Source organism: Amblyraja radiata, chromosome 46 (genome assembly GCF_010909765.2).
Source record: "Amblyraja radiata isolate CabotCenter1 chromosome 46, sAmbRad1.1.pri, whole genome shotgun sequence".
NCBI classification, from domain to species: Eukaryota; Metazoa; Chordata; class Chondrichthyes; order Rajiformes; family Rajidae; genus Amblyraja; species Amblyraja radiata.
In genome coordinates, this window is record NC_046001.1 from 4,081,641 (window position 1) to 4,095,346 (window position 13,706).

General features: G+C 49.7%; 1 protein-coding gene across 4 annotated transcripts in view; it reads right to left on the reverse strand.

Moving 5' to 3' along the window:
• Positions 1-550: 550 nt before the first annotated feature.
• Positions 551-13,706, reverse strand: part of LOC116968817 (natural resistance-associated macrophage protein 2-like) — a 61,628-nt gene continuing 48,472 nt past the window's right edge. For 2 of the 4 annotated variants that reach the window (XM_033015721.1, XM_033015723.1), the window contains exons 14-17: positions 13,236-13,309; positions 12,314-12,467; positions 10,710-10,763; positions 551-722 (exon numbers count right to left, since the gene is read on the reverse strand). In XM_033015721.1, coding sequence (XP_032871612.1) covers positions 663-722; positions 10,710-10,763; positions 12,314-12,467; positions 13,236-13,309 — 342 coding nt within the window. In that variant the 3' untranslated portion in view covers positions 551-662. Of the gene's footprint in view, positions 723-3,413; positions 3,433-10,709; positions 10,764-12,313; positions 12,468-13,231; positions 13,310-13,706 lie in introns of those variants that run through there. The other 2 variants (XM_033015722.1, XM_033015724.1) reach the window with 2 other exon arrangements.

Consider the following 13,706-nt stretch of genomic DNA (forward strand, 5'->3'; position numbering starts at 1 on the left):
ATTGTATATTGTCCCCAGTGTGTGTACAGGGATAGTGTGCGGGGGATCGCTGGTCGGTGCGGACCCAGTGGGCCGAAGGGCCTGTATCCAAGCTGTTTCTCGAAAACTAAACTAAAGGAGTACACTGTGCACACTGAAGGACATAAGGGGGTCTTCGGATGTTGAAACTCCAAGTATATTCCACCGCATCATCTTTGTTCCCAGCTCCAAGTTGTGCGAGATTCTCCGCCTCAGAGGCCAGGTTCTCTGGATACTTTCAAGAGAGAGCTCTTAAAAAATAGCATAGTCAGGGGATATGGGGAGAAGGCAGGAACGGGGTACTGATTGGGGATGATCAGCCATGATCACATTGAATGGCAGTGCTGGCTCGAAGGGCCGAATGGCCTACTGCTGTACCTATTGTCTAAAGTGATTATGCAGTATATTAGTGCTCAACACCACAGATATGTTGCCGTTGGTGATGTCTGCCATCAACAATGCAACTGTCGACAAGTATTAAGTATTAAGTTGCTCTTAATACTTGAAAACAAATTCTCTTCCCCAAGTCCTCCCCGGTATGAAGTAGAGACTTTAGTTTAAATAAATGTTACAGCATGATTGCAGCATTTGAGAGGGCGTTGTCTTAATCTTCTAATACCATCATCGTTAAGGCACCGTGAGAATTACGTGTGGTTGTCCATGTTATTTAGCAGAGAGAGTTCCATAGGAGACCCCAAAACTGTCTAAGGGAGAGAATACGATAGACGTTAGTTGATTGTCCACATTGTTTCACTTGAAGTCACATGCTACAGTGCACATTGCTACGATAGACTTGGTTTTGTGGGTAGACCATTAGACTATAAAACACAGGAGCAGAATTAGGCCATTCGGCCCATCGAGTCCGCTCCGCCATTCAATCATGGCTGATGCATCTTTCCCCCTCAACCCTTGGATAGAGCAGATGTGGAGAGGATGTTTCCACTAGTGGGAGAGTCTAGGACCAGAGGTCACAGCCGTCAGAATTAAAGGACGTTCCTTTAGGAAGGAGATGAGGAGGAATCTCTTTCGTCAGAGGGTGGTGAATCTGTGTAATTCTTGGCCACAGAAGATAGACACAAAAAAGCTGGAGTAACTCAGCGGGACGGGCAGCATCTCTGGAGAGGAGGAATGGGTGACGTTTCGGGTCGAGACCCTTCTTCAGACTATCAATGGGTATTTTTTAAGGCAGAGATGATAGATTCTGGATTAGTACGGGTGTTAGGAGTTGTGGGGAGGAGAATGGGGTTAGGAGGGAGAGATAGGTCAGCCATGATCGAATGGCGGAGTAGACTCGATGGGCCGAATGGCCTCATTCTATCACTCGGCTCCGATCCCTTATGACACCATTCTCCTGCCTTCTCTCAGTGTCACCTCTGACACACTTACTGATCTAGAACGAATCGATCTCTGATTTAAAAACTGCGCGTTGACTTGGCCTCCACCAAAGATGGCCGTCACCGCCGTCTGTGGTGATGAATTCCACAGGTTCACCACCAGGGTAAACACTCTGGATGGGATGTTGACGGAACGGGGAGGAACGGGTTAATAAGGCTACACGCAGACTGGAGGAACAACGCCTCATATTCCGCTTGGGTACCTTGCAACCCAGCGGTATGAACATTGAATTTATGAATTCTTAGTTATTCAACAATCACCCAATCAATTAAATAATTAATTAATTAGTTAGTTGGTCCCCTAATTAATTGATTAATCCATTCGAGATTTAATTAGTTAGATTATTTTGCTCAAATTGAGCACTGTGTATAAGGGCCTCTCTGATGAGCTGTTGTAACAGAGGACATATTCACACCAGTTCGCTATTTAATAATAATAATAATAATACATTTTATTTATGGGCGCCTTTCAAGAGTCTCAAGGACACCTTACAAAAATTTAGCAGGTAGAGGAAACACATGTAAGGGGAATGAAATAAATAGTAGAGACATGACTAGTACACAAAGTAAAGACAGAATTCAATTCAAAACACAATATGAGGCAATTAATGCACAGATGAAAAGGGAGGGGGACGTGGGGCTAAGGATAGGCAGAGGTGAAGAGATGAGTCTTGAGGCGGGACTGGAAGATGGTGAGGGACACGGAATTGCGGATCAGTTAGGGGAGGGAGTTCCAGAGCCTGGGAGCTTCCCTGGAGAAGGCTCTGTCCCCAAAACTGCGGAGGTTGGACTTATGGATGGAGAGGAGACCGGCTGATGTGGATCTGAGGGACCGTGAGGGTTGGTAGGGGGAGAGGAGGTCAGTGAGATATGGGGGGGCCAGATGGTGGAGGGCTTTGTAGGTGAGGATCAGGATTTTGTAGTTGATCCGGTGGGAGATGGGAAGCCAGTGAAGTTGTTTGAGGACTGGAGTGATGTGATGCCAGGATTTGGTGTGGGTGATGAGTCGGGCGGCTGCGTTCTGGACCAGTTGGAGTCGGTTGATGTAGGTGGAGCTGATGCCAAGGAGAAGTGAGTTGCAGTAGTCCAGTCGGGAGGAGATGAAGGCATGGATGAGTCTTTCAGCAGCGGGCGGTGTGAGAGAGGGTCTGAGTTTGGCGATGTTGCGGAGATGAAAGAAGGAGGTTTTAATGACATGGCGGATGTGAGGCTCAAGGGAGAGGGTGGAATCAAAGATCACGCCAAGGTTGCGGGCCTGGGGAGATGGGAAGACAGTGGTGCCGTCGATGGTGAGAGTGGGGTTATTGATTTGAAGGGGAAACATGAGCAGAAGTCAAAAATACTTCCCTTCAGTCTCAATAGACCTGGAGCTCGAACCGTGATTTAGTTTAGTTTAGTTTATTTGAGTTTGGTTTAGGGACACGGAGCGGAAAACAGGCCCTTCGGCCCATCGAGCCCGCCCCCTACACCAGTTCTATCCACACACTAGGGACAATTTACAATTTTACAGAGGGCCAATTAACCTACAAGCCCTGTGCGCCTTTGGAGTGTGGTAGGAAACCGGGGGCACCCGGTGAAAACCCACGCGGGTCACGGGGAGAACGTGCGATTTCCACACAGGCAGCAGCCGAGGTCAGGATCGAACCCGGGTCGCTGGAGCTGCGAGGCAGCAGCTCTACCCGCTGCATCACTGTGCCGCCCAATGCAAAATGCATATTTTAAAGTCAATAATCTAACAACCTAACCAAGTCTCCTACTCGAGTACAACAAGGTATCAAGTGCTCAGGAGTGACCCATTAATCAATGTAACAGCATGCAAAAATCACAAAACATCTCACATCACTTCACAGTGCCCCGTTTTACCAGAGGTAACGCTGTTAATCTATGGGTATTACAAATTAATGTCATTATGTATTTCTAGGGAAAGTAGATCAATTTGATCAAGTGCACATTTAATTTAATTTGGACACATCATTCAATAGCAGAGAAACATGTACTCACTGCTGCCCTCTGGAGTTACCTGCAGGGAACACATGACAAGATAACACCACATACAGGCCATGCAAGCAAATACCCAGCACAGCACACAGAGAGAGGAACAATAATCAGCATGGAGAAAAGACACAGAGTGCTGGAGTAACTCAGCGGGTCAGGCAGCATCTGTGGAGAACATGGATAGGTGACGTTTCACAGAGTGCTGGAGTAACTCAGCGGGTCAGGCAGCATCTATGGAGAACATGGATAGGTGACGTTTCGGGTCGGGACCCTTCTTCAGACTGATTGCAAGGGTGAGGGGGGGGGGGGGGGGGGGAGAAAGCTGAAAGACAGGGGGCAGGATAAATCCTGGCAGGTAACAGGTAGATACAGGTAAAGGAGGTGCTTGAAAGGCAGATTGTTGGACAAAGGTGGACAGATGAAAAGACAGAAGGTGTGAGATAAAAGTGTTGAAGAGATGCGAATTGTGAGGCTGGAGGAAGGAATGTTGGGGGAGGGGGAGGGGAGAAAGATGTGCGAGTCCAGGTGAGGCACAGGGAAGGGGGGGGGGGGGGGGGGGGGGAGAAGAGAGAGGGGAGGCTGTGGGGTGGGGTGGGGATTGTAGTTACCTAAAATTGGAGAATTCCGTGTTCGTACCATTGGATTTAGGGCTACCGAAGCGGAATATGAGGTGCTGTTCTTCCAATTTGTGTGTGGCCTCCCTCTGGCAATGGAGGATGCCCAGGACAGAAAGTTGAGTGTGGGAATTGGAAGGGGAGTTAAAAATGGTTCGCAACCGGGCGATCTTGTAGGACCTTGGCAGACGGAGCGCAATTGTTCGGTGTTCAGTGAAATGGTCGCCAAGTCTACGCTGAGACTCCAGCGCAAATACATTTTTTGACAATTAGATGTTGACCATTTTGCCTTTAATTCTGAGGCTACGACCTCTAGTCCTAATGGGAGAGTCTAGGACGAGAGGTCATAGCCTCAGGATTAAAGGACGCTCCTTTAAGAAGGAGATGAGGAGGAATTTCCTTAGTCAGAGGGTGGTGAATCTGTGGAATTCATTGCCACAGACGGCTGTGGAGGCCAAAGTCAATTGATATATTTAAGGCAGTGATAAGGTTCGTGATTAGTGCGGGTGTCAGGGGTTATGGGGAGAAGGCAGGAGAATGGGGTTGGGAGGGAGAGATAGATCAGCCGTGATTGAATGGCGGAGTAGACTTGATGGGCCGAATGGCCTAATCCTGCTCTTATCACTCACGCCCTTATGACCAAAACTGTACACAATACTCTAAGGGTGGTCTCATCATTGTTTTGGAGTTGCACGATAACATCCCAACTTTTATAATCTATGAAGACCAGCATACCATATGCCTTTGTCATCTATGCATTTTTGATTAGCACGGGTGTCAGGGGTTATAGGGAGAAGGCAGGAGAATGGGGTTGAGAGGGGAAGGTAGATTGAATGGCAGAGTGGACTTGATGGGCCGAATGGCCTAATTCTGCTCCAATGACATGTGAACTCATGAACCGCCCTATCCACCTGTGTTTCCGCTTTGAAGAGCTATGGACAAACCTCAAGATCGCTCTGATCATCAGAGAAATAGGGTGGCACGGTGATGCAGCGGGTAGAGCTGCTTCCTCACAGCGCCAGAGACCCGGGCTCCATCCTGACTACGGGTGCTGTCTGTGTGGAGTTTGCACGTTCTCCTCGTGACCGAGTGGGTTTCCTCCCACACTCCAAAGACGTGCGGGTTTATGGGTTAATTGGCCCTCTGTAAGTTGCCCCTGGCGTGTACCCAGACAATAGACAATAGGTGCAGGAGTAGGCCATTCGGCCCTTCGAGCCAGCACCGCCATACAATGTGATCATGGCTGATCATCCCCAATCAGTACCCCGTTCCTGTCTTCTCCCAATTATCTCCTGACACCACTATCTTTAAGAGCCCTATCTAGCTCTCTCTTGAAAGCGTCCAGATAACCGGCCTCCACCGCCCTCTGAGGCAGAGAATTCCACAGACTCACAACTCTCTGTGTGAAAAAGTGTTTCCTCGTCTCCGTTCTAAATGGCTTACTCCTTATTCTTAAACTGTGGCCCCTGGTTCTGGACCTCCCCAAGTGGAAGTGGATGAGAAATTGGGATGACATAGAACTAGTGTGAACGTGTGATTGATGGTCAGCGTAGACTCGGTGGGCAAGAAGGGCCTGTTTATATGCTGTAACTCTAAGCTAAACAAAACTAAAATCAACATTCATGAGTACCCTACTATTTACTGTATTTGACTTCACGAAATGCATCACCTTGCTCTTATTGGGACTAATGTTCATCTGCCAACTTTCCATCTGATCTATGCCTTGCTTTGTTCTTAGATACAAGAGGAAGGAATGCAGGAGTTACTAGTAATGAGGGTAATCAACATACATACCGCTGGGTTTTAAGCTAATCTACTGCTCGGGTTGGAATAGCTGAACGTTGGGGGGCACTGGTTGGGATGGCAGCAGCAGCAAAACCTGGGCAGAGTTCAGAAGCAATGAAGGATGATCAGCCCGAAACATGAAGATAGACACAAAAAGCTGCAGTAACTCAGCGGCACAGGCGGCATCTCCGGAGAGAAGGAAGGGGTGACATTTCGGGCCGAGACCCTTCTTCAGACTGAGACACGATATCTCTCTCTCTCTGTCGATGTCTCTCTCTCTCGATCGATCTCTCTCTCGATCCTCTATCTCTATCTCTCTCTCGATACTCTATCTCTCTCTCTCGATCCTCTATCTCTCTCTTGATCCTCTCGATCAATCTCTCTCGATACTCTATCCCTCGATCCTCTCTCTCTCTCTCGATTCTCTCTATCTCTCTCGATCCTCTCTCTCTCTCGATTCTCTCTCTCGATCCTCTCTCTATCTCTCTCGATCGATCTCTCTCTCCCACCAAAGGTGCCGCCTGACTGCCAGGGTGCATTAGCACTTCCGTTGTTCATTCCAGCTCTGACCCCAGAGCGGACATTCTAGACTTGGATCAAGTCTCGTTTCCATAAGCACAGTGTCTATGTCGACTAATGCGTGTCGGTCATGTTATCTCAACTTCTTTCTCGCGGTGGAAAAACGCTGCCAGACCAAAGAGTACAGATAAAACAGATTTATTTACAGGCTGCATATACAGGTGCAGAGAGAGACAGAAGATGCTGAGACAGCACAATACATCAGGGGAATTAAAGCAAGATTGTGCGACATGCAATTTAAATCCTCATTTGTTTCCAAAACTTAATTTTTACACACTGACCAGTGACCGTCCATGTGAATGGAACTGCTTTTGTAGACTTTCAGGACATGACCTTACATAGGATTGCAATCCAGCCAGGTTCACTGACAACGGCATCAGTTTGACAGAGCTTAGGACTCGAGCTGTCTATTCTGCCAAGCATCTCCGTTGTGTAGACTGATGCATTTGTATTTTAATGCAGAGGCGACCCGGTTGTATGCACCTCAGCGCATGCAACAGCGCCTCATTTAAAAAGAACCGCGCTGAATAAAGACAGATGCAAACAAAGGCGCATTTAGGAAAAGGCAGTTTAGTTTAGTTGAGAGATACAGCACAAAAACAGGCCCCTCGGTCCGTGCCGACCAACGATCACCGCACATTAACACCATCCTACACCCACACACTAGGGACAATTCACAATTTTACCAAGCCAATTAACCTATACATCTTTGGAGTGTGGGAGGAAACCGGAGCACCCAGAGAAAACCCACGCTTACACATGGAGAACGTACAAACTCTGCACAGATAAGCACCCGTGGTCAGGATTGAACCCGTGTCTCTGGCGCGGCAAGCGCTGTAAGGCAGCAACTCTACCGCTGCACCACTGTGCCGCCCGCTCTCATGGGTCCTGCATGTTCTTTGTGTGGCGCTGTCATGTTCTTTGCTTGTCCCTGCCATAAAAACAGGGCCATCGCTCCCACGGTCGTGGTACTATTCACCAATCACACAGAAATATCCCAGTTCTGCTGCAGGCAGATCGGGCTTGGCTGTGCTGCTGCTGCTGCTGTCTTTCATGATCAAACAGTGCACGGCCAACACACATATGCACACGGGCCGAGGTGCTGGAAAGCAAGCGTAGGAAGGCACGACAGAGGCTGGTTTACGCCAAAGACAGACACAAAATGCTGGAGTAACGCAGCGTGTCAGGCAGCATCTCTGGAGAGAAGGAACGGGTGACGTCTCGGGTGGACAATACGACAAGGAACGGCTGACGTTCTCCAGAAGGGTCTCGACCCAAAACGTCACCCCTTCCTTCTCTCCAGGGATGCTGCCTGACCCGCAGAGTTACTCCAGCTTTATTTGCCTCTCTTTGCTGTAAAGTAAGTGCGGAGAGAAGAAGGGAGATAGGGAATAAGTCACTGGTTGTAAATTTAGAAACTGCTGCTGTAGGTGGGGAGAGAAAAGGTGGGGGAGAGAAAAAGACAATGCCGACTCTGTCTCTCCCTCCACAGATGCTGCCTGACCTGCTAAGTGTTTCAAGCATTTGCAGTATTTTTGCGTCTAAGGGCAGAATAACCGGCTTTTATATTCGAAATGCAGAAGAAACCCTGCAGGCACAGCATAGCGACCAGTTTATGCAACCCCTGGACTTTCAGAGCGAGTGGGGTTCTCTCCTGCCCAAGTGAGGTCACACTAACCGTGTTCAGTCAGGGCCAGACTTTCCCCCCACCCCCAGTGTTAATTCTTGTGCATGAAGGAACTGCAGATGCTGGTTTAAACCGAAGATAGACACAAAAAGCTGGAGTAACTCAGCGGGACAGGCAGCATCTCTGGAAAGAAGGAATGGGTGACGTTTCGGGTCTGAAGCAGGATCTCAACCAGAAACGTGGCCCATTCCTTCTCTCCAGGGATGCTGCCTGTCCCGCTGAGTTACTCCAGCTTTTTGGAGTTCATCCTGTGTACGGTCAGCATGGAAGGAGGACACTGAGGGGGGGGGGGGGGTGGCATCGATACCCGCGGCAGGCAGCCTTATGGGCCGAGCGTGGTACCGTGCCTGTGAGCGGCTGGGACATACACTGAGGAGCTGTCCATCCTCAGGGCCAAGCGGAGGCGGCTACTGGAAGCAGATCTCCATCAGCTGGCTCTCCGGAGCGACATCACTGGGCTAATGTCAGAGGTGGCGAGAAGTGCTCTGGGCTGGTGCGGATGTGGGGGGGGGGGGGGGGGCAACAACTACTGGTGGTCACTCGGGGACTAATTGGAGCCCATCACCAAGGAGATGGTGGGAATCGCCTTGCCCGCTATCCCACGGAGGAACCCTCCTGATTGCCCCGCTGGCCCTCAAATGGTGGTCGGGGTTGGCATTGCGTGTGGAATCTGTGAAGATCAGCTTAGCGTCTCATGGAGAGTATCTAGGTGGCAGGAAGGACACGGGAGTCTGGAGCTTCAAGTGATGACCCTGTCACCAAGTTGACAAACTGGGGGGGGGGGGGGGGGCAAGGCCAAGGTCAAATGTGTGCAGAAATGACAGATCTTCACGGTCTTTGTGACACCTCGACTACTTTAATCTTTGACCTTAAACGAGTTGTCACAGAATACCTCGACCACAATGGACAAGGCCATTAGACGATTAGTGTGGAAGATTTAGCATTTAACCTTTTAAAAAAATATATAAAACAAATACTTTGGGTGTTGATAATGGTGGCGGGCACCTGATGTGAGTGTGATTGTCTAGAAATGGGTGACCCAAGTCCCCATTGCGATTACGAGGAAGCATTGAGTTTTAGCAGTGACTTGCCCCGATTAGCTTTGAGATGATGGAGATGGACCCGAGTGCTACGATTGTGGGATCGAGACCCAGGGCGTTGTGACTTTAATCACGGAGATATTTTGAATGGATACAGACGTGGTGTTGGTATAGGGGTGATAGGAATGTTGGAACTGGCGAGAGAGAGCGAGGAATTCCCCCATGAGATCAGTCTGCCCATGATGTGGTCAGGACAGCGTTTTAAAAACAATCCTATATCTAGCGAGTGGTTAAATGGTTTTAGCTCTTCTACTGAGAATAACATTTTAATCAACTCTTTTATTAAGGTTAAAATACACATTGCATAAAATGCAGCCCTACCACTGTGCAACTTGGTTTAGATAAGACGGTGGGTGGTGGTGTCATTTGGCGAGCGGAACTTGTGACCATGCGGAACTGCAGATGGTGGTTTACACTGAAGACAGACGCAAAGCGCTGGAGTAACTCAGCGGGACAGGCAGCATCTCTGGGGAAAAGGGCCTGCCCTCAGAGAGATGGGGCAGGATATGGGGGCAGGGGGAGAGATCTGAGCAGCATTGTTCAGTGTGTTCACTGCGTGAGGGAGCAGAGAGTAGGAGGTGACCGCCCCATCAGAGCAGGGAGCCGGTGACAGGATTTAAAGTACTTTTGACACAATGGTGACCAGTCAACGTCAACAGTCAGCGGAGGGTGGGGGATTTGCGTAGTGATCTTTCTGTCCGAAATCTCCCCACTGTTCCAGCACACAAGGCCACATTGCTGCTGCTTAGGCCTGTGGGCGGGGAATCTACACATCCAGTAGGGCGGCCATCTTGTGGGGCCCTATCAACCCGAGATGTTGGGGCCCTCCAGGAGGCTGCTCCGTTTTGCCCTTGGTGTGGGTGATGTGCAGCAGCAGAGGTGCCCCCCCCACCCCCCCAGGCCAGTCGATCATGGAGCCAACGTCAAAGGAGGGACTGACCCTCAAACATCACGCAGGAGAACGCTTCACAGGGCAGAGCGTAAAAAAAACGTCAGGACAATAACATGAAGAGAGACCCACCATATGCCCAGCTCGTGCGCTCCATGCATTGATTAGCTTATATATATATAAAATTAGTTTCATTTAAAAAACATTACACATTGTCAGCAGCAGAATTTCTACATCGTGATTCTCGCCGCACAGACCCTTAAAAATACATTCGCAGGATTCAGAATACTTATCAAGCACTTGTCACAGGGTTAAAAAGAAAGAATGGTTCATCCAGAACCCACTGATTGTCTAAAACTTGTCTAAAACTTCTAAAAACTAACATAGTATTAAATCAGAATTTAAAACTTCCAATTTATAATCATTATACTCAAAACTGTCTCACATGGCAATTGTGTTATCTGAGTGCCTTCTGGAGAGGCCCGATCTACAAAGGTTTTTGCGCCGGTCTCGATGGAACGGTGTGTAGAGTACAATTCAATAAAGCTAGATCCCAGTGTGTTGGCACGGGGGACAGGAAGGAGCGGTCTCTGGTTAATTTGTATACTCGAATTGTTCTTCTACAAGCACAGCACTGCCGCTGCTTACCGTGCGTCCGCAGCTTAGGAAGGGGACTCCCAGTGAGACTGCACAATACCAGACCTGTGGCGACAAGAAGCGGAGCAATAAGATTAAAAAAAACATCACCAGAGGTGTCAAAGAGCAAACACTCACCAGAATCCAAGCAGCAAGCTCATTCAGTTGCTCTCCATTCTGCCCTCATTGGAGAGATGCCCCCTACCGAAGCTTAGTTTAGCGACACAGCGCGGAAACAGGCCCTTCGGCCCATCGAGTCCGCGCCGACCAGCGATCGCCCGTTCACACACTAGTTTAGTTTTGAGATACAGCGCGGAAACAGGCCCTTCGGCCCACCGCGTCCGCACCGACCAGCGATCCCCGTACATTGATTAATACCAACACCCCCCCCCCCACCCAACACCTCCAACCCCCCCCCCCCAACACACACCCCCCCCCAACACACACACAACCCCCCCCCAACACACACACCCCCCCAACACACACACAGCCCCACACACCCCCCCCCCCAACACACACACGCCCCACCACACGCCCCCCCCCAACACACACACTACCGCCCCACCACAACTCCCCCCCCCCCAACACACACACACACCCCCCCCCAACACACACCCCCCCCAACACCACACCCCCCCCAACACACCCCCCCCCAACACACACACGCCCCACCACACGCCCCCCCCCAACACACACACACCCCACCACACGCCCCCCCCAACACACACACACGCCCCAACACACACACACGCCCCAACACACACACACACACCCCCCCAACACACACACCCCCCCAACACACACACACTCCCCAACACACACACACTCCCCAACACACACACACACACCCCCCCAACACACACACACCCCCCAACACACACACACACACCCCCCCAAACACACACACACACCCCCCCAACACACACACACCCCCCCCAACACACACACCCCCCCAACACACACACACTCCCCAACACACACACACTCCCCAACACACACACACACACCCCCCCCACACACACAAACCCCCAACACACACACACACACCCCCCAACACACACACACACACCCCCAACACACACACACCCCCCAACACACACACACGCCCCAACACACACACACCCCCCAACACACACACCCCCCAACACACACACGCCCCACCACACACACATGCCCCCACACACACGTGGGACAATTTGCAATCTTTGCCGAAGCCAATTAACCTACACACCCGCACGTCTTTGGAGTGTGGGAAGAAACCACAGAGCACTCGGAGAAAACCCACGTGGTCACAGGGAGAACGTGCAAACTCCGCCAGGCAGCACCCGTAGTCGGGATGGAACCCGAGTCCCTGGCGCTTTGAGGCAGCAGCTCTACCGCTGCGCCGCCCCTATTCTCTTTCAATTCTCTTAAAGAGAAAAGAGAATTAGTTAATTCTCCAAATTGTTATTTCCCCCACCCACACACGACCAATATCGGCAAAGTTTTTAATTACGCCCAATCAAATCCAGACTGCCCAAACTGGATTCGGAGCAGGGCACGACTGAGCAAGTATTTTATTCATTAGAAGAAGATAGCAGGAAACAAAATGGAGCAAAACTGGTTCAGCAACTTACCAGGTAACCGACAAAACTCAAGTATGCAAGTGAAATGAAGGCTGCCACCACGTAGAGAGCCACATGACCCAGGCTCGACACATACACTATTACAAAATACACGTTAATGGCGCAGACGATGAAAATAACCACTCCACCAGCAATCTTCCACGCTCTGAAAAAGAAAACACAAATGGTTGAAACATATAAGATTGTTAAGGGATTGGACACGCTAGAGGCAGGAAACATGTTCCCGATGTTGGGGGAGTCCAGAACCAGAGGCCACACACTCAGTTGAAGAATAAGGAGTAAGCCATTTAGAACGGAGACGAGAAAACACTTTTTCTCACAGAGAGCTGTGAGTCTGTGGAATTCTCTGCCGCAGAGGGCAGTGGAGGCCGGTTCTCTGGATACTTTCAAGAGAGAGTTAGATAGGGCTCTTAAAGATAGCGGAGTCAGGAGATATGGGGAGAAGGCAGGAACGGGGTACTGATTGGGGATGATCAGCCATGATCACATTGAATGGCGGTGCTGGCTCGAAGGGCCGAATGGCCTACTCCTGCACCTGTTGTCTATTGTAATCGTCCTCACAAGAGCATGTACATGGAACTGAACAGTGTCGGGCAGACTGTGGGCAAGCTTCACCCATGGGGTGGAAGCTGCAGTGTGACAAATGTGACTGCTGTACAGCACAACAACCTTTAGGTATTCATTGACGCACCCCAATGATTTGAGATGGTTTTTGATATCGAAAATTAAATAAAGGATTAAATAGCATTGCAGGTTTAAGTAAGTAAATTTTATTTATATATAGCATGTTTAAATCAACTGGTGTTGAAACCAAAGTGCTTTACTTAGAATAAATAATTACGTTTCTGACTTAATTCACTTTCACGACTTAATTCAAAACCTCTGCCGAGTTTAAAGGACCTAAAATACTTACAGACCGTTGACGAAGTCATGCATCACGGATGTCATACTGGTAAACGTTAAGATCGGGATCAATGCAAATGGCAGCTGGGGAGAGTGAAAGGTTAGTTGTTAGAACTGGATCTGGAGACAGTGCCGATCAATAACCAGAATGACATTGATATGATTGAAATAAATAACTGCCCTGGAAAGTCACCTTCCTCAAAAGCAAGGTGGTGTTACTCATCCAGCTCCACCACTGATTTTCCAGCATCCTTGGTTCCACAGCCTTTCTGGATCAGTCTGAAGAAGGGTTTTGGCCCGAAACGTTGCCTATTTCCTTCGCTCCATAGATGCTGCCTCACCCGCTGAGTTTCTCCAGCACTTTTGTCTGCCTTTCTGGATTATCCGTGTTGCCAGACCCACAGAGGTCACAGCCTCCGAGAGGAGTCCAAAGGTACTGGAACGTTCTGGGGGGGGGGGGGGGGTGACATACCGGCCCTCA